Genomic DNA, 21,394 nt, shown 5'->3' on the forward strand with positions numbered 1-21,394 from the left:
TCACTCCTTCTTCAAATTAATAAATATTTAAAAATAGAAAGCTAGAATAAAAATCATTCATTCACAATTTAGATAGAGAGAACAGTGAAATCTCTGTATTGCTTCACATGAAAGGATACAGGCCAAGACATCATAATTCAATGAAGTGAGGTATTTCAATGAATCTACTACAGGTGTTATTAAGTTATCATATTTTTGTATTTGTGACAAAATCTGCAAGAAAACAACTGAGAATAAATGGTATAACCTAAATAAGAGGACTTCTATAAATGCCAACTTTTTTTTCAAAATCATAAATAATATTAATAAAGTGGTTTCCTATCAATTTTGTATTTATATAAAATTCATTACAAATCATTGCCCTACAGAATATTTTTCTTAGGCTGTATTTTTTAATTAGGAAATCACTAAAGAGGGTCTAAATTTGGATCTTGTAATGATGAAGGTTGGTCCTATATTAAATGTGTTTTACAATCTTTCTCAAAAGCAAAGAAACAGTGTTACAATTGAATCCCAATAAAATGCCATTCAAATGGTTCTAAAAACTAAAACCAAAATGTAATGATTATAGAAATTAAAATATGATACATAAATAATATTGGACTATTAATAATGATAGTACCACTAAACATTACTAGATAAACAGATCAATGTGGTAAATACATTGTATAGGAAGTTTTGTTTTAGCAGTCAGGCATTTGTTTCCTTCTCCCCAGAAATTACCAAAACAACATCTCTTTTTCTGTTTGTGCTGACTGAAAGACAACCAAAAGCAATCTCTCATAAAATAATATAATCTCAAAACATACATAATCAAACAAAATGGTTGGATTGCTGTGGCTCAACTTCCCAATTTGTCTTCCTGAAGGCTTCACGTTTTCCTTGGTTAGACGCCTATAAAGGGAAAAGTAGGAGGCAGAGGTCATCTTCAGAAACAGTACTCATAATGCTGACGGGTTCTGCTACATCATGTACTTATTCAGTTTTCACCCACAGACACAAAATGGATTTATGTCCACAACTGCATTTATCATATACTCCGCGGCAGAATTTAAGACTATTCCTATTAGAGAGTCTCCCAGAAGGTAGTTTATAGTTAACATTTATAAAAACATTTCTTTTATACCAATACTCTAATCTATAATAAACATAAAACCCAATGTACTCTACAAATACATAACATTTTTAAAAAATAATTATTATTATTTTAGAGTTTAATAGGCTCACTTATTATTTCAGGGACTGAGATATCAAAGTCAGGGTAATGCAATGAAACAGCTCTTGCCTTCTTACATAGTCTGACTCCTTAACATGAGGTTCTCTGTTTCCTATTCAAGGTAAACAGTTTATATTTTTTTAAAAAGGGTGGGGTAGGGTGGGGATTGGGGAGATGGCTCAGTGGTTAAAGGTATTGGGTTGCAAAGCTTAACAACCTGGGTTTGAGGACCCTGTACCCCATAAAACAAGACACCTCTCCCCTCCTCTTGTTTAGTCATGTCGTTCCCCTTTATTTCTTTGGCTCAGCATACTTTTCTCAAAGGTCTAAAACTTAATATCAATGAAACTCCAATACCTCAAATCAGTTACTACACAGAATCTGAAGTTTTTCTGAGATATTCCATAAGAAAAACAGAAACTCAAAATATAATATAACTACAGTGTGCAAATAAACTTTGTAAAATGAATAGGGGCTGGAGAGATGGATCAGTGGATAAGGCACTTGCCTGCACAGCCTAAGGACCCAGGGTCGATTCCCCAGTACCCACATAAAGCCAGATAAATAAGGTGGTGCTTACATCAGGAGTTCATTTGCAGTGTATAGAGGCCCTGGTGCACCCATTTTCCACCCCCTTGCCTTTTTCTCTCGCTTAACTAAATATTTTAAAATGAAAATATTCTTAGCCCCACAAAACCAAAATATATTGAAATAAATTGTGAGCTCAATCTATAATTCAAAGAATGAAACCATTCTCAAAGTAACAATTATCTTAAGAAACTTCTGGCCAAGTGTGGTGGCACATGCCTTTAATGCCAGCCTTCAGGAGGCAGATGTAGGAAGATCACCATGAGTTTGAGGCCACCCTGAGACTACATAGTGAATTCCAGGTAAGCCTGGAATTTTTTTTGAAAGACCAAAAGAGAGAGAGCGAGCGAGTGAGAGAGAGAAAGGGAGAAAAAGAGAAAGGAAAGAACATTCTTATAAAATCACTCCAGGGGCTGGAAAGATGACTTAGTAGTTAAGGTGCTTGCCTGTGAAACCAAAAGACCCAGGTTTGAATCTCCAGGTCCCACACAGGCTAAATACACAAGGTGGCTCATGCATCTGAAGTTTGTTTGCAGTGGCTAAAGGCCTTAGCACGGTCATTCTCTCTGTCTGTCTGTCTGTGCCCCTCTCTCTCTCTCTCTCTCTCCCTCCTTCCCTCCCTCCCTCCCTCCCTCTTCCTCCCTCTCTCTCTCCCCCCCCTCTCTCTCTCATAAATAAAAACAAAAATTAAAAAAAACCCACTCCACCTTCCAGTTCACCATGGCCCAGTTTATTTCTCCAACCTCCAGAGGAAAACAGCTTCAAACTTTGGCTATATTCTGCTCTGGCTTCAAACATTTTTTCAATCTTTTTTATTAAAATCCATATGGAAACCTGCCATTTATTTATATTTACTTATCTGACAGCGTGAAAGGGGGGCACAAGCATGGGCACACTAGGGCCTCTTAACACAGCACACCAAGTTCACACACAGGTGCCACTTTGTCCATCTGGCTCTACATATGTGCTAAGGAACTGAACCTGAGCTGACAGGCTTTGCAAGCTAGCTCATTTAACTGCTGAGCAAACTCCCCAGCTCTTCCATCTTAAAATTTACCACTACTGGGCTGGAGAGATGGCTTAGCGGTTTAGCGCTTGCCTGTGAAGCTTAAGGATCCTGGTTCGAGGCTCAATTCCCCAGGACCCAGGTTAGCCAGATGCACAATGGGGCACACACATCTGGAGTTCATTTGCAGCAGCTGGAGGCCCTGGCATGCCCATTCTTTCTGTCTCTGTCGTTCTCAAATAAATAAATAAAAAATAAAAAAATTTTACCACTACTTATCTCGATTTCTAACATTATTTTATGTGGTTTTGCTCCTTGTCAAGACTTACACTGTTCCTATCTGCTCTCATACACCACAATCATACATCCTTTTTTTTCTTTTTCAAGGCAAGGTCTCACTCTAGTGCAGGCTGACCTGGTATGGGAAAAACTGTACAAATAAAGGAAACAAAAACTACATGCAGGCTAGAGAGATGGCTCAGGAATACCCAAAATCCATATAAAGCCAGATGCAAAGCAGTGCATGCTTTTGGAGTTTTTCAGTGGCAGAAGGCCCTGGTGCACCCATATTCACACTCTCTGGTTCTATCTGCCTCTCAAATAAATGAATACATAAAATATATTACAAAAAGGAAGCATAGCTAAGAAGACAAGAGTACATTTAATAAGATCTGAAGTAGGCTCAGTACATCTAGAAATAGAATTGGCAGGAAAGTAGGATGTAGCGAGGGAAAGATTCCAAAGGAGTATCACTTACAGTGCCATGCCATAAAGCATGACCTGCCAACGATGGTCAAGTCATCAAAGAATTTTGAAATGAGAAAAATATGAGGTATCACACTCTACAGAAGAGAACTAAGGTTGTTACAGCTACTTCATCTTTGACAAAGGGCCAAAAATAGACACTGGAGAAAACACAGTATCTTCAACAAAGGGCACTGGAGAAATTGGATAAGCACATGTAGATGAATGAAATTGGACCTACTTTTCTCAACCTGCGTAAAACTCAACTCCAAGGCTGGAGAGATGGCTTATTGGTTAAGGTGCTTGCCTGGAAAACCTAAAGACCCAGGTTCAATTCCCCAATACCCACATAAAGCCAGATGAACAAATTGTCACATGCATTTGGAGTTCATTTTCAGTGGCTAGAGGAACTGGTGTGCCCATTCTCTCTCTTTTTCTATCTACCTCTTTCTTTCACTCTCAAATAAAAAATAATTAAAATAATATTGGTTTTAATTTTAGAAAAAGTCAACTCAAAATGGATTAAGGATCTCAATATAAGACCTGAAGCCGGGCATGGTGGTACATACCTTTAATCCCAGCACTCAGGAGGAAGAGGTAAGATCACCATGAGTTTGAGGCTACCCTGAGACTACATTGTGAATTCCAGGTCACCCTGAGCCAGAGTGAGAAACTACCTTGAAAACCCAAAGGAAAAAAAAAAAAAAAGACCTGAAACTCTAAAAGAGTATGACCCATTCTAATATATATAAAATTTTTAAAAAATTAAGGCAGCCTGGGGTTTTGGCACACTCCTTTCATCCCAACATTTGGGAGGCAGAGGTAGGAGAATCACCAATCACCATGAGTTCGAGGCCACCCTGAAACTTCGTGGTGAATTCCAGGACAGCCTGGGCTACAGCAAGACCCTACCTTGAAAAACAAAAAACAGGGCTGGAGAGATGGCTTAGCGGTTAAGCGCTTGCCTGTGAAGCCTAAGGACCCCGGTTTGAGGCTCGCTTCCCCAGGTCCCACGTTAGCCAGATGCACAAGGGGGCACATGCGTCTGGAGTTCGTTTGCAGTGGCTGGTAGCCCTGGCACGCCCATTCTCTCTCTCTCTCTCTCTCTCTCTCTCTCTCTCTCTCTCTGCCTCGTTCTCTGTCTGTTGCTCTCAAATAAATAAATAAAAATAAACCAAAAAAAAATTTAAAATAAAAATTAAAAAAAAAGAAAAACAAAAAACAAAAAATAAAAAAAATTAAAGTCACCAGAAAGACAGACAAAAAGTACTAAGGCTGTGGTTATAGAGAGTAAATGAAAAGGATTGTTATAATTTAATAATAAATATTATTACAAAAGCATTTGAGTATCCAGCAAATACAGTAATATTTCCATATCTTATAGCCTGAAAAATTAAGATTTTAAGCAAAAACTCACATAACAGATCTGATCACCTCTCCTACTATTACTTCCTGTAGTATTTTCTTCCTGAAAAACCTAACTGGATGAATTAATTCCTTATCTATCCTCTCCTACCATGTGATATATCTGTGAGCAGAGACAGTCATTGGGGAAGCACATATCACTGTATACTATTAAATCAAGTTAAACCAGAGAATACATGACTTTTCACTGGAATAACTATGACTGCTATTTGAATTTGTAGAGGGTATGGAAGCTGACAATAAACACACTTGTTTAAAACTAGTATTTAAACTACTAATGCTAATGTGAAGTATACAGAATTTTTTAAATTAAGATTCAAATAGTTAATATTACTCATAATGATTTACAAAGTCAATAAATGAGAAAAGCAGTAATTCATCAAAAGTTGCCTCCCTAAAGAGACAGTTATGCATAATTTCACTGATCTTCCTAACAGATAAAACCCTTATTACAACATTCATAGGAGGAAATTCCTAGAGCTTCATGACTACCTTGAACAAAACATAACTGCTTTATGCAAGTTAAAGAATGGCCACAGCAGGCTATCTTTAAGACAAAGAAAACACTCATCCCATACTATGATCCATCAAAGAGATGTGTTAGCTTTTGTTCCTAGACAACTATGAAAACATTACCTTGGTGATTAAAACGAACTAAAACCTCCAAAATCAGTCATTCTCTCTACAGTATACAATCAACTATTTTTGTACCTTCTTAAAGCTGAGGCTCTGGCATAAGCTAGCTAAAACAAGGTATACTATATCCAAACATAATGCAGATTAATATGAAGTGAAATAAATGTGAACTTACTTCATGATATATTTGGCTCTGTCTATTGTTTGAGCTTTAACTTTTACTAAAAGCGGATGACTATTATAAGTTTCATTCTTCCACTGGCCATATAGTCGGTATCTTAAAAAATGAGATGAAAAATTAGGAAAACCTAAACACTTAGTTAGAGGTTAATTCAATAATTAAGAATATGAATATACGTTTACCTATGCTGATAGGGAAAGGTTTTAAACATTCCCCAAAGTTCCTCTGACATACAAGCATTGCAGTCCATCAAAGAAAGAGATGGAAGTAGTACCTGGTCAGTAATGCTAAGCAAACAGCTAAGGATAACTTCCTAAGAAGAAAGCAGGAAAATTATTTCAATAAAAGGCCCACATTAACATGCCTTCAAAATCAGTTGATGTGTTGGTTTGAATAGAATAGATAGCCCCCAATATATTCAGTTTTTTATTGTTTGTAGTTTGCATCTGCAGTCACCTGGCTGGAGGCAGTGTCGCTGGGTGGATCTTAAAGTTTGGTGGTGGGTTTCAGATTTCAATCTAAAGATATGCATAGTGTGCCTAGCTGGAGTTCCTGAAATGTGTTGTGGCTTTGGACCTTTAGGCTTGTACTTCTCTCTCTCTCTGCTTGTTCCTGTGAAGGCAGACCAGCTTCTTCTGCCATTTATGGAACTTCCCCTGCATCTGTAGGCTTCAATAAATATCCCTTCCTCCATAACTGTGCCTGGCTCGAAGTTCATCTCAGTGAACCTGAATCTGCCTGCTACAGTTCATGATAGTCTCAGAGAAATTACTGTTGTTGCCTCTTTAATCTTCTAACACACAGTATTTAATTATATGATCTGTCATTGTCTTTATTCCATCAAAGAGAGGAAACAGAATCAGTGAAAGAAATGAGGGATGTTTATTCAGCAAGTTAATTAATGTTAAAAAATGAATATGTTGGTCTTAAATGACTTTATGAGTCTCCCAAACCTATATTCAGCAAGCTTGTAAACATATATATATATATACATATATATATACACACACACATACATACATACATACATATATATATATAATTTACACTGATAGTTATTTAAACAGATCAAAGCCTTCTCACTGTAAAAAAAATTACAATATGTTTCATACAATATGTTGTATCTAAACAAACATTAGACACATTAGTCCCAATTTTAATTGCTTACCGTTTTCTCTTTATCTTCTTGCTTGCTTCCATCAGACTGAAACTAAAATTGTAAAAAAGCAATAAAAATGTTAAAAAATTGCAGTTAGCTGCCTCAATTTAGTTTATAATTTGTAAAAAGTAAATTGTACATAATAATAATTTTTACACACATCTTAATTTTATTCATTAATTTATTTCAGAGAGAGAATGGGCGCACCAAGGCCTCTAGCCACTACAAACAAATTCTAGACGCATACGCCACCTTGTGCATCTGGCTTACGTGGGTCCTGGGGAATCATACCTGGGTCTTTTGACTTTGCAGGGAAGTACCTTAATTGCTAAGCCATCCCTCAAGCTCTACATACAATACTTTAAATTCAAATTATCAATTAACATTGTTAAATTTCATATCTATAAATACTATGTAACATCTATCAATTTTTATGTATCAGTTGTATGAGGTAACAATTTCTCAGCCTCATTATAAACCAAAGTAACATAAGCTGATCAAGGTATAAATTATTAAATTTAGTTTTAAAAAAATGTAACAATCACAATTGTTTAGTTACCATGCATGTACATTCTTATATCCAGATTACCTCTACAAAATTAGTAAAATCAAATATATGTCACAAGTTTGGAGAGATGGCTTAGAAGTTAAGGTGCTTGGGCTGGAGAGATGGGTTAGCGGTTAAGCGCTTGCCTGTGAAGCCTAAGGACCCCGGTTCGAGGCTCGGTTCCCCAGGTCCCACGTTAGCCAGATGCACAAGGGGGCGCACACGTCTGGAGTTCGTTTGCAGTGGCTGGAAGCCCTGGCGCGCCCATTCTCTCTCTTTCCCTCTATGTGTCTTTCTCTCTGTGTCTGTCGCTCTCAAATAAATAAATAAAAAATGAACCAAAAAACTTTAAAAAAAAAAAGAAGTTAAGGTGCTTGCCTGTGAAACTTAAGGACCCAGGCTCAATTCCCCCAAACCCACCTAAGCTAGATGCATAAGGAGGCACATGTGTCTAGGTTTCATTTGCAGTGGTTAGAAAGAGGTCCTTGTGAACATATTCGATCATTCTCTATCAAATAAAATGACAATTCAAAAGACATGCTGACATTCATTGCACTACACACACACACACACACACACACACACACACACAGTAACAAAAAAGCAAAATAAGCAAATAAATTAAATGGTTAAATTTACCACAACCACAGTGCTCATTGAAAAACAAGGGTAGACTTCAGTCAAACATTATTTAGGAAACATAAAGGAAGTCACTTTGTACTAATTAAAGGAACACTCCAACAGGAGGACATTACAATGCTAAATATATATACAACTAACATGGGGGCTCATAACTTTATCAATAAACACTATTAGAACTAAGGTCACAGATATCAACAAACACAGTTGTAGTGGGTGACTTCAACACCCCACTCTCATCAATTGACAGGTCATCCTGGCAAAAATAAACAGAGATGTATCTTGTATTAAATGAGGTCACAGAACAAATGGACCTAACAGATATATTTATAGGACATTCCATCCAAATGCTGCAGAATACACATTCTTTTCAGCAACACGTGGACCATCTTTTTTTTTTTTTTGGTTTTAGTTTTTCAAGGTAGGGTCTCACTATAGCCCAGGCTGACCTGGAATTCACTATGTAGTCTCAGGGTGGTCTCAAACTCATGGCGATCCTCCTACCTCTGTCTCCTGAGTGCTGGGATTAAAGCTGTGCACCACCACACCCAGCTTGGACCATTCTTTAAAACAGACCATATGTTAGGACACACAGCAAATCTTAAAATATACAGGAAAATTGAAACAATATCTTGCACTCTACCTGATCACAATTAGATCAAACTACAATTCAATAGCAAAAAAGCTATACAGCACACGCAAAATCATGGAAACTAAACAATACACTACTAAATGATGAATTGGTCAATGAAGAAATCAAGGAGGAAATCAAAAAATTCAGAGTCAAATGATAATGAGAACACAACATACCAAAATCTTTGGGTCACAATAAAGGTAGTCCTAAGTGGGAAATTTATAGCTTTAAATGCCTATTATTAAGAAATTAGAAAGGTTTCAAGTAAACAACCTAATGTTTCACCTTAAAGCCTTGGAAAAACAAGAACAAGGCAAACCAAAAATCAGTAGACGGGAAGAAATAATAAAGATTAAGGCAGAAATTAATGAAATAGAATCAAAAAAAAAATCCAAAGAATCAATGAAACAAAGAGTTGGTTCTTTGAAAGGATAAACAAGATTGATAAAGCCTTAGCAAATCTGACCAAAAGAAAGAGAGAAGAGACATGTCTATTTTTAAAAGTGTACAGGTGCTGTAATGAGTCAAATGAGAATGTCAAACTGTTCTAAAATAAAAGAAAATTATAATGATGGCAAAAATGTAGCCTATCATGCAGACAATCCTACTGTCATCACTCCCTCCTTTAAGCCTAAAAAGGCACCAAGTCTGATGAATACTCCTCTAGACCAACAGAAGATTGAGGACTTACTCAGGCAGGCCTACCTTAAAGTTTTAGACCTGAGACAAAAGGCGGCGGAAGCCATAGCCCGATGCCATGCCTGCTGCCTGGTAAATGCAAAAAGTGGAGTTTCTCGGTCAGGAATCAGGGAAAGAGGAACCCAACCAGGAGTTAAATTGGGAAACTGACTTCAGAGAGAGAAAACCTGGTTTGTATGGATACAAGTATTTACTGGTAATTTATAGACACCTTTTCAGGATGGACTGAGGCTTCTCCAAACAATAATGAGACTGCCACAACTGTGGCCAAGAGACTACTGGATAACATCATTCCAAGGTATGGTTTATCTGTTCTTTTGGGGTCAGACAACAGACCAGACTTCATCTCACAGGTAACCCAGGCCATAGTTAAAATTGTGGGGACAGGGCTGGAGAAATGGCTTAACAGTTAAGTGCTTGCCTGTGAAGTCTAAGGACCCTGGTTCGAGGCTCAATTCCCCAGGACCCACATTAGCCAGATGCACAAGGGAGCACACATGTCTGGAGGTTCGTTCACAGTGGCTGGAGGCCCTGGCGCACCCATTCTCTCTATATATATCTGCCTCTTTCTCTGTCTGTCACTCTCAAATAAACAAAAAAAAAATTGTGGGGACAAATTGGAAACTCCATTGCGTGTATCATCCCCACAGTTCAGGACAATTCCTCTGATTGTAAGAGGCTCTCTTTGAAGCCCTAGCATTAGCTTTGCCAGACATCCACAATCCTTTACATCTTTACATTGATGAAAACAAAGTCATAGCTAAAGGAGTACTGACTGAAACTCTCGGCCCTTGGAAGAGGCCAAATGCTTTCCTATCAAAGAAATTAATCCCAGTGGCAACGGGATGGCCCCCATGTCTCCGAATAATAGCAGCCACTGCCATATTGGTCAAAGACTCGGGTAAACTAACTTTGGGCCAAACCCTGAGAGTGACTACTCCTCACGCTACTGAAGGACTGCTAAAGCAGCCCCCTGACAGGTGGCTGACCATTGCCAGACTGATTCATTATCAGGCTCTTCTGCCCACAGATTCAACTGCCACCAGTCAGGCCCTCAATCCTACAACTCTGCTACCTGATACAGATTTGGACAGTCCCATACATGACTGCTCGGAGATCATGAGCAGTTTACAAGGGACCCCACCAGATCTCAAGGATGTTCCCCTTAAAGGGGCAGAGCTGACCTGGTATACAGATGGTAGCAGCTTCCTTAAAGATGGTGTCCGGTAGGCAGGAGATGCAATGACAACTGTAGAGACAACTGTATGGTCAGAAGCCCTCCTTCCAAGTACGTCTGCCCAGAAAGCTGAATTGATAGCCCTAACCAAGGCCTTACAGGTGGACCAAGGAAAGAAACTTAATGTTTATACTGACAGCCATTATGCCTTTGTAACAATACATGCTCATGGGGCCATGTTTTTAGGATACTCAATTTCACCTTTGATTTCCTTAATTCTACCACTAACCTCACCAGCTAAGACTGCTGGCTCTGCTTAGACCCCAGACTCCCATACTATACTGGCTGGGCTACCACAGGAAATCTGACAACTCCTTCAGAATGTCCATCAAGATGCTCTTGGGGAAGGTCCCTTGTTCTTACCCTTCAAGCTATAACAGGAAAAAAGGCTATATGTGATAGGAACAGGAAGAAAACTAGATAGCCTCCATCACCTTAAGCAGCTCTGTAATCATACTATCACCACAAATGCTGGTATGTCCTACCTTGTGCCCCTTAACGGAACCTGGTTTGCATGCAACACTGGTTTAACACCTTGCATCTACCCACTGCTACTTCAGAATTCCAGCATGTGCATTCTAGTAACACTGTTCCCTCAGGTTTCTTACCTTCCCTTCAGATCCTATATGGAGACAGTCCCAGACCATCACAGAGAAAAACAAAATGTTGGGGCCTCAGCGATCCTTCTCACGGTATTGGTTGGGACTGGCATAGCTTCAGGAATTGGCACTGGTACAATGGCCTTAATTAGGGCAGATCAAACTTACCAGGCTCTAAGTAACCTTACAGAATCAGATCTCACTAAATTGGAGAAGTCTGTCCATCACCTAGAACAGTCACTGGCCTCACTAGCTGAAGTAGTACTGTAAAATAGAAGGGGATTAGACTTGCTCTTTCTACAGCAAGGGGGGCTTTGTCAGGCCCTGTGAAATCAATGCTGTTTTTATGCCAACAACTTAGGTGTTGTCAGAAACACTAGCCATGGTCCGCAAGGTTACAAGAAAGGGCCAAAATTAGACAACAAAATCAAAACTGGTATGAACCTTTGTTCAATCGGTCCCCGTGGTTAATGACTCCAATTTCTGCACTAACTGGTCCCCTTACTCTTTTACTACTTGCCCTGTGGACCTTGTATCATTAATGCTTTGGTAAAATTTGTTAAGGATCAACTAGCCACAATACAATTAATGGTTCTGAAACAATAGTACCAACCTTTGGAGCTTTTGGATACATCTCAAGGATTCAAGATGAGGCCATAAACAAGGAGGGAATGATGGGACCAAACTTAAGCCATGACAGGATTCAGTAAGGTACTGCCCTAACTAGGCCAAAGTTTCAGTTTCCCAGAGAGGTAGGCAAGACTTCTGGGAAAAACCACAAACAAAGAGCAGTGGGACTGTCAATCAACAGTGATCCTGACATGTGGCCTTGGAAGATAGCTTCCATTTTGTACTCTGGGAGCTGAGTCTGTTCCTGGAGACATGTTCAAACATGTCCCTTTCGCATGCTTGTGCCCCAACCAATCAGAGACGTACAACTGTAACTGCTGCTTGCCTAGCCAATCAAGTTAGAAGATTAACTAACCTGCCTGGAATTCCCCTAGTTGTGCTTAAAAGGAGCCTGACCTCTCTGGGTCACCATTATGTATGAATGGTTGACCCCCGCATGCTGGCTGATGCTGCAGAATAAACGCTCTTTGTTTTTACACACCAGTGTCTTTCTTCAGTGATCTTTGGACCCTTACAGTAATGTTCTACTTCTTGCTTTGGATGACAGACACATACATGAGTGTTTGGTCTAGGAAAGGCACCCAAACTATATACAATTACGATTTATGTGCTAACCTATATATAATTTATTTCCATGGAAAGATTACCTAAGCCAAATGAGGGGGAGTAAGCCTTTAATCTCAGCATGCAGGAGGCAGAGGTAAAAGGATCACTGTGAGTTCAAGGTCAGCATGGTACTACAAAGTGAGCCCCAGGCCAGCATGGGCTACAGTAAAACCCCACCACAAAAAGAATTACTTAGACCATTTCACCCCCAGTAATCTGCTCCTCCACTTACATTACATGCATATATAACATACATACATACTTACATATATTATCCTCCCCTTAAGTCTTCCTCACTTATAGATCCTTTCTAGCTTACTGGCCTCTATTACTAACTTTTACTCCAACTCACATACAAATGTAAACGTTTGTAGCTAGGATCAACATATGAGAAAAAAACATGTAGAATTAGAAAAACTTCTCTTTTCAGATGACAGTGACCACTGGGATGACTCAAAAGGCACCACAGTGCTAAGAAGAGGTGACAGTGGAGAGTTCAGCACTGAGACATCTGTATCACACCTTCCAATTGCAGAAGAAACGAAAAAAATGAAAAAGCTCGGCTGGGGAAATGGCTTAGCAGTTAAGGCACTTACTTGCCTTCGAAGCCTAAGAACCATGGTTTGATTCCCCAGGACCCATGAAACCCAGATGTGCAGGGGGGCACATGCTTCTGGAGTTTGTTTGTGGTGGCTAGAGGCCCTGGCACATCCATTCTCTCTTTCTCTCTGCCTCTCTCAAATAAATAAATAAATAAAATATAAAACAAAACAAACAAAACAAATCTGGGCATGGTGACACATGCCTTTAATCCCAGCACTCAGGAGACAGAGGTAGGAGGATCACAGTGAGTTCAAGGCCACCCTGTGACTACATAGTGAATTCCAGGTCAGCCTGGGCTAGAGTGAGACCCTACCTTGGAAAAAAAAAATGGGAGAGACAGAGAAACTATAAGACGGGGGGGGGGGGGATCTGAAAGGCACAGAAAAGAGGCTATAGTCTATAATTATGGAAGTTGTCAATAAAAAAATTAAAATTTAAATGACTAAACCATAAAAAATTCCCTCGAGAGAAAATACAGGGAAGCCAGGCATGGTGCTGCATGCCTTTAATCCCAGCACTCAGGAGGCAGAGGTAGGAGGATTGCCATGAGCTTGAGGCCACCCTGAGAACACATAGTTAATTCCAGGTCAGCCTGGGCTACAGTGAAACCCTACCTTGAAAATTCAAAAGTAAAAAGAATCCTTTAACAAGTTGAGGTTTAAAACATCATAAAACTACTAATAATGATTCAAAACTTGAGACAAGAAAATTGAAAGAGAATTAATCAAGTGGAAAACTGCTAGCTTAAAAGGAATTCAAAATGTGAACACTTGTCCACACACACACAAATCACAGCTACAAAAAATGGACTTTCTTACAAACCTTCTTCAACTTTTCTGAAGGCAGGATCACTTTATTTTTGTTCTTATAGATGTTCATAGAAACAAATATAATCAGAACATTTTTATTTCAAAAATTTCTAGTAGGAATAAAAAGTTTTACTAACCTCCTTCATAAATGACTTTCCTATGCGCACAACTTTTGCGAATAAAATGGGATCATGAGAAAGATGAGGACCAAGGTAACAGAGCATACTAAACACATCTCTCCTCAAATCTTCAAAGCTCTCTGCTTGCTTTGGCGCTCTCTTGTTTTGCAAAGCGCCAACAGGTGAGCCTTTAGCACCTTTAGGAACGCCGACTCTACAAAAAGAAGTGACACTGAAAGCCCATAGTGCATACGAGACACACCATCTTAGCACAATCGCTTTAATCAGCAATTCAATGTTTTCTTGCTCATACTGGCTTTCTATATTTTAAACATGCTGAATGATATATCAAATAGTTCTCCACTAGCCGAAAAATAAAAACAATAATCCATAGGAATAAAATCAGCTCAGAGAATATTGTTTCATATTAGTAACTTAGGTAAAGGAAACCAACCAAATGCAGACATCAAGTAACACTTAACATGAATTTACATTAAACTTTAACAACATCAAACATTTGGTGATGTGACACAAATTCTGGAAGATAAAATAACACTTTTCGCAAATGTGGACTCTACTCCCTACACTGAGTATGAGAGAAGTGGTCAAAGTGAGGTGAGACACACAATCAAAGAAGGTGTACTAAAATGGACAGGCATGCCAGGAGTTCCCACCTGCTGAGTGGGTGTCCAGCTTTCAAGGCACAGGGTGGACCTCTGAGACAAAACCTTCTTAGTGACATAGATATCAGCAGCCAATAGCTACAAGTCCCAAGAATGGGGCTTTTCATTTTTTCAGTTAAGAATTTCAATGTAGGGTCTTGCTCTAGCCAAGGCTGATCTGGAATTCATTCTGTAGTGTCAGGCTGGCTTCGAACTCACAATAACCCTCCCTCCTCCATCTCCCAAGTGTTGGGAATAAAAGTGTGTGCCAACACTCCCAACAGAGAGAATGGGTATGCCAGGTACTCTAGAACCTGAAATCAAACTCCAGATGCTGCACCATTTTGTGCATATGCCTTACGTGGGTACTGAGGAATTGAACTTGGGTCATTAGGCTCTGCAGGCAAGCACCTTAACCACTGGGCAATCTCTCCAGCTGGGGCTTTTCAGGTAAGCTCTGGTATGTGTGGGTGAGGCAGAGCTGCTGCCAATACTTCTCTTAAGAATCCTACATGCAGGCCAATGTCTAGAGGACTGTTTGACTGCTTAGGGATAACAAGAGGGGCTGCACTAATAGTTGCCTGGCAAGCAGAATGTCAATGTCCTCTCTCAGAGCTACTGAGCCCATGGTAAAGTAACATTTCCCAAAGGAGTTTTCTGCCTCCCAAGAGAGGCAAAGCCAAAACAGAACAGGTTTACACTCTCAATGAAACAAACCCAACCTAATGTATAGTTTTCATACACACTATAAAACTCCCAGATATTAGAAAGGTGGGTGTGGGTTAGAGAGAGAGAGAGACACTGATATATTCTGTAAGTTCTTATCATTTGAGGAAATGTACTAAATAAATATGCATGGTTTGAAGAGAAGAAACATATATAGTTCTTTCTTTGGTTCTTTTTGTTTTGTTTTTTGTAATCCTAAACTACTCTGACCTTGATTATTGATGACATCTGCATACAGCACCATACCTGCGGTAGAGAGGCTCTATAGTTATGTGAATGAGCTTGCAAATAGCAAGGGCTATTAGTTTATGTGAAGCTGCATAGTATGGAGGCATCTGGTCCATGATGCTCTGTGCATGCTGCCAATCACCAATCTTCAATAAAGCTTCCAACAAACCAAGTTTTTGGTTATCAGGTGGCTAAAAATGAACAGGTATAACAAAAATACTTGGATACAGACATCAAGAAATCTTAGAAAAAGTTTTCTCTCTTGAAAAAATTTAGCTAAATATTACAGTTCATCTCAAAACAGTTAACATTACCAAGAAACTGAAAAATACTCTGCATTTTTACCTTCGGGGGAAAAAAAAAACTTTATCTCTTTGTCATTTGGCAAATACACAAGCATTAAAGCTTATAAACTTGAAAAGCCTGACATGGTAGCCAAAGTCTTTTATCCCAACACTTGAGAAGCAGAGGTAGGAGGATCACTGTGAGTTCGAGGCCACCCTGAGACTACATAGTGAATTTCAGGTCAGCCTGGGCCAGAGTGAGACCCTACCTCGAAAATCCAAAAAAAGAAGAAAAAAGAAAGAAAAATGTGGCACAAAAAAAGCTTCTAAACTTGGAATTAAGTTCTACATAATATTACACTCCGTAATAAAGAACTAGAATTCATCTTTGAGAATCTTTTTACAATTTTTTTTTAAATTTTTTATTTTCCGAGGTAGGGTCTCACTCTAGACCAGGCTGACCTGGAATTTACTATGTATTCTCAGGCTAGTTTCGAACTCAGTGATCCACCTATCTCAGTGTCCCAAGTGCTGGGATTAATGGCATGTATCACCACATCTGGCCCTTTTAGAATTTGAAGGACATTATATATACTACAAAATTAAAATCAATACATGTTGTATTTTTTTTCTTAGAATACATTTAAAAATTTATACAAGAAAGAATGGCATCTTTCACTGGGAAGGTGACATTCAGATTAAAAACATCACTTTTGTAAAATAAGAATTTCCCAAACTACATTTTAACATAATGAAAATTAACAAAGTTTATTTTCATAAGTTTGATTAATCATTGGAAGCTACAGTCATGATTCTGAACAATGGTGATTTTATAGGGATGAATAATGTACCTTCTCTACTTTCTCATCTTCTTTATCCTTTTCTTTATCTCGTTCATCAAGTTTTTCAGAAGACAATACAACCATTGTAAGTTTTCTAACAATTTGCTTAGCTTCCACAATTTCTCGTTTGTATTCATCCATAATACAATTATCAGCTGGAAGAAGCTAAAAATGGTTCATTAAAATTTGGTAAACAGCTCATACAAACAACATATTCAGGGCTAGAGAGATGGCTTAGCGGTTAAGCTCTTGTCTGTGAAGCCTAAACACCCAGGTTTGAGGCTCGATTCCCCAGGACCCACGTAAGCCAGACGCACAAGGTGGCACATGCATCTGAAGTTTGTTTGCAGTGGCTGGAGGCCCTGGCATGACCATTTTCTCTCTTTCTGTCTCTCTGTCTCTTTCTCTCTGTCACTCTCAAATAAATAAAAGTAAACAAAAAAAATTTTAATGTAACGAGAAACAACTTATGCATATATAAAGCAAATCTGTAAAACTAATTCAAGGCTCTTTATCACTATAATTTCCCTTCTAAATAAGTTTTATTTGGTTATTGTCTTATAATTTAAGAGGGTTAGGTGCTTGAATTTTGTATGTACTTTAAAATCAGGTAAAAGTAAAATGTTTGTCTTTTGCATCCTAAAGGTCTTAAATGTATATTACAACATAGATATTTATTAATGAATTTATTATATTTGAAAACAATATCTGCCTACTAAGGGACTGACTCAGTGGTAGAGCAAAGTTGCCTAGCATGGACTAAAGACCCTGGGTTTGACTCTCAGTATCACAAAAACAGAATCAAAAGTGATGTATTTACCCCTTATAGGTCAAAATCCAAACTAAAGCCAGGCGTGGTGGCACACGCCTTTAATCCCAGCACTTGGGGGGCAGAGGTAGGAGGATCACCACAAATTCCAGGTCATCCTGAGACCACATAGTGAATTCCAGGTCAGCGTGGGCTAGAGTGAAACCTTACCTCGGGGAAAAAAAAAAAAAAAACCCAAAGTAAATAAAATTATACATATGGATCGAATTGGGAAGCGTTGTGCTACTAAATTACATAACAGGGTATATTTGAATGTTCTAAATGAAAATTTTCAAATTTAAAAATTGTTAATAGCAGACATAGTGGCACAAGCCTTTAATTCCAGCACTGGGGAGGCAGAGGTAGGAGGATCATTGTGAGTTCAAGGCCGCCCTGATACTACATAGTGAATTCCTGATTAGCCTAAGCTAGAGACCCTACCTCGAAAAACCAAAAAAGAAATTTAAAAAAAGACTTGGGTTGGGGAGATGGCTGAGAAATTAAAGGTGCTTTCTTGCAAAGCCACCCAGTCTATGTTCAATTCTCCAATTCTGACATAAAGTCAGATGGACATAGCAGTGCATGCATCTGGAGTTCATTTGCACTGCCAAGAAACCATAGCATGCCTACATTTTTTTAATCTCCCTCCCTTTCTCTTTCTCTCTTTCTGCTTATAAATTAATAAATTAAAATACTTTTTAAAAAAACTAAGAATTGAGAGCGTAGAACCCAATCTTTAATACTTACTATATGGATGCCTACCCCTCTTCCCACACCTTGAATGGACAAGCAAATATTTTTAGCAGCCCACTTGACTTACATGTACGTAAAGATCATCTAAATCAATGAGATTAAATTGCAGAAGTACTGCTGCAACTCGGTATAGAGATGATGGTGTCTCTCCACTTGGTTCCTTGAAAAACAAAAGACAAACTTCTATTTAAGGTATAAAATACAATTAAATCCGATCTTTTCTCTACAATTAATTAAGAATATAGATGACTACAGAATACACAGTTTACTGCTCTTCCTTATCAAATATCAGGACTCAAGACAGATGACTCTACACCATGTGATTAGTCTAAAAGCATTATGAAAAGTAACTTCAAATACACAGTATATTAATAATTAAATCAAGCTTGAGAACTTAATAGAACATATAACATTTTGTATACATTTCTGTTTATATGGGTGTTTTTAACTTGATGTTTTATTAAGTGGCTTTTAGTAGGCATATAGAGAGAAAAAAAGACTTGACAAGAAGATAGAGACATCCAAGTTTACTTCACACTTTCTCTCTATACTTTCATTTCTTGGATTTTAGGCTAAGTAGATCCACTTGCACAGGGGCTTCCCCTCCAAAATAAGGTGTTTCTTCATAGTGCAAATGGATAATAAATCAACTCTAACTTACTGGGGTGTTTTACAAACAAGTTTTTTGTTTCCTTTAACCTCTTTCCCCCTCCTCCTACTCCTCCATTGTGCCCTCTGTCTACCATGGAAAAGTTAATACTAACCAACTATGAGGACTCTACCAGTCAAGAACTTTGAATGCTATCAAAACTGAAGCTACTTTTAAGCTGCTGTTGCAAGAATAATTGGCAATAACTGGTCAAATTCAATTTAAAAGCAAACACAATATACTGTGTTTTTGTTTTAATTCTACTGAATACTAAAATCTGTGTATGTTAGGCTCCATCCACATTTGTGTACTGTGAGTATAAAATATGAAAGTAACAAAGGTAATATGTACTATTAAAGAAAGTACTGTTTCACAGCATTGTTTTACAATAGTTTGGTCTTATATTTAATAATACTATGATTCTAAATGTTTGCACACATATGGTTTAGTAATAAAACATGATAAATAAAAACAAATGGTGGCCAGTGTTTCAGAGTAAACTCACACAAGCTTATTTCACTTACTGACAATGTCTCCTGAGCTATCTGACTTCAAAGGATTAATACCACTTTTAGCCTTGTAGTTGTAATTTCAATGGTTCACCTCAAGAAATTCCATGTTTCAAAGTCAAACACCAACTTCTATACTATCTCAATATTCTGCACAATTGCTGTTCTGTCCTATCTTATATCCCCATGTTCTTTAAACCCTTCCATGCAAATGTTTGGAATTCATAACTTATGCTAGGCAAACCTCCCCATATCCAGTCCTCTCCTCTAAATGTTTTTGCCTCGGTGCTTAAACAGTCTGGTGCCCCCTGGGCACAAGACTATCGTGGCAACTCAATTAAATGATGCCTACTTTCCTCAGACTCATGACAGGAGCATGCCTGGAGATTCTTTATTTTTTACTGTTGCTTCCAGCCTCTCTCAATCTTCCCTCTAAAATCCTCCCTGTTTTACCATTACTGCCCTTCACTGTTACTGTAAATGAATTTGACTCCACTGGGAACATACAATTTTATTTGTAAATTATGACAACTTTGTGATCTATAACATATGCGCTATGCAGAAGAATATTCCATGTGCACTGAGAATGTAAACTGCTTAAGGGTGGTGATCTGTATGCGTGTTAAACCCAAGTGGCTTATACTGTTAAAGTCTTCTAATTCCTACTTTTTATTTTGAAGGATGTTGAGAATGAGTTTCACTATGAAACATGAGCAAGTCCAGAATTCTTCCTGGGTAAGCCTTCCAATTACCAGGAGTATAAGTGTGCCCACCAAGCTTGGCATGTCTAGTTCTTTTGACCACTAATAAGAGCATTATATAGAAATAGCAAATAATTATCACAGGATAATTTTCACTACAATTCTGTCAACAATAGGCAATAATTAGTAAAATGTAGGGTAAAACTTAGTTTACTTACGACCTCTATTGGGCTACCTAACTTGACCACTTTCTCTATTCCTTTAATACTAATTTTGATGATTTGCTGTGAAGTTCTAGGCTTCCAGGTAAAACATCAACTCCCACATTATGCTTCAAGTATTTATGGGTTCTAAGATGGACATGGTGGCACTCGCTTTTAATGCCAGCACTCAGGAGGCAGAGGTAGGAGGATTGCCTTATGTTCAAGGCCACCGTGAGACTACATAGTTAATTCCAGATCAGCCTGGACCAGAGTGAGACCCTACCTCAAAAAAAAAAATTATGGGTTCTAACAAAAAATTATTTTTATAACTATTATATTCCACTTGCCCATATTGTCAATATAATAAGTGTAGCATTATCTCGTTGAAATTTTTACTTTGAAGTCTTATTCTGATATTAATATTAGTCACCCAGCTTTCTCTAATATAAAGATGAAACATTTGTTTCAATACTTTTATTGGTTCTTATACACAGCACATTGCTATATTATGGTTTTCTGGTTTGTTTTATTTTGTTTTGTTTTATTTCGAAGTAGGGTCTCACTCTATCTCAGGCTGACCTAGAATTCACTATGTAGTTTCAGGGTGGCCTTGAACTCACATCAATACTCCTACCTCTGCCTCCTGAGTGCTGGGATTAAAGGCATGCGCCACCATGCCCAGCTGTATCATGCTTTTTTAATACAGTCTTCCAAACTTTTTTTTTTTTTTTTTTTTTTTTTTGCTAGGGTCTTACTCTAGCCCAGGCTAACCTGGAATTCACTATGTAGTCTCAGGGTGGCCTTGAACTCACAGCGATCCACCTACCTCTGCCTCCCAAGTGCTGGAATTAAAGGCATGTGCCACCACACCCAACTCCATCTTCCTAACTCTGCGTCCCAAGTGCTGAGATTAAAGGCATGCACGACCGGCCCTTTGCAATTCTTAATTTTC

The 21,394-nt window shown here is 38.3% G+C and overlaps 1 protein-coding gene across 7 annotated transcripts in view; it reads right to left on the bottom strand.

Moving 5' to 3' along the window:
• The window catches only part of Thoc2 (THO complex 2), a 149,242-nt gene that overhangs the window by 53,113 nt on the left and 74,735 nt on the right, over positions 1-21,394 (bottom strand). For all 7 annotated transcript variants that reach the window (XM_045140072.1, XM_045140071.1, XM_045140069.1 and 4 more), the window contains 9 exons: positions 18,448-18,540; positions 16,829-16,984; positions 15,712-15,884; positions 14,096-14,291; positions 6,965-7,006; positions 5,979-6,109; positions 5,791-5,892; positions 810-894; positions 120-213 (listed from right to left, as the gene is read on the bottom strand). In XM_045140072.1, coding sequence (XP_044996007.1) covers positions 120-213; positions 810-894; positions 5,791-5,892; positions 5,979-6,109; positions 6,965-7,006; positions 14,096-14,291; positions 15,712-15,884; positions 16,829-16,984; positions 18,448-18,540 — 1,072 coding nt within the window. The remainder of the gene's footprint in view (positions 1-119; positions 214-809; positions 895-5,790; positions 5,893-5,978; positions 6,110-6,964; positions 7,007-14,095; positions 14,292-15,711; positions 15,885-16,828; positions 16,985-18,447; positions 18,541-21,394) is intronic.

Source organism: Jaculus jaculus, chromosome X (genome assembly GCF_020740685.1).
Source record: "Jaculus jaculus isolate mJacJac1 chromosome X, mJacJac1.mat.Y.cur, whole genome shotgun sequence".
In the NCBI taxonomy this organism is placed as follows: Eukaryota; Metazoa; Chordata; class Mammalia; order Rodentia; family Dipodidae; genus Jaculus; species Jaculus jaculus.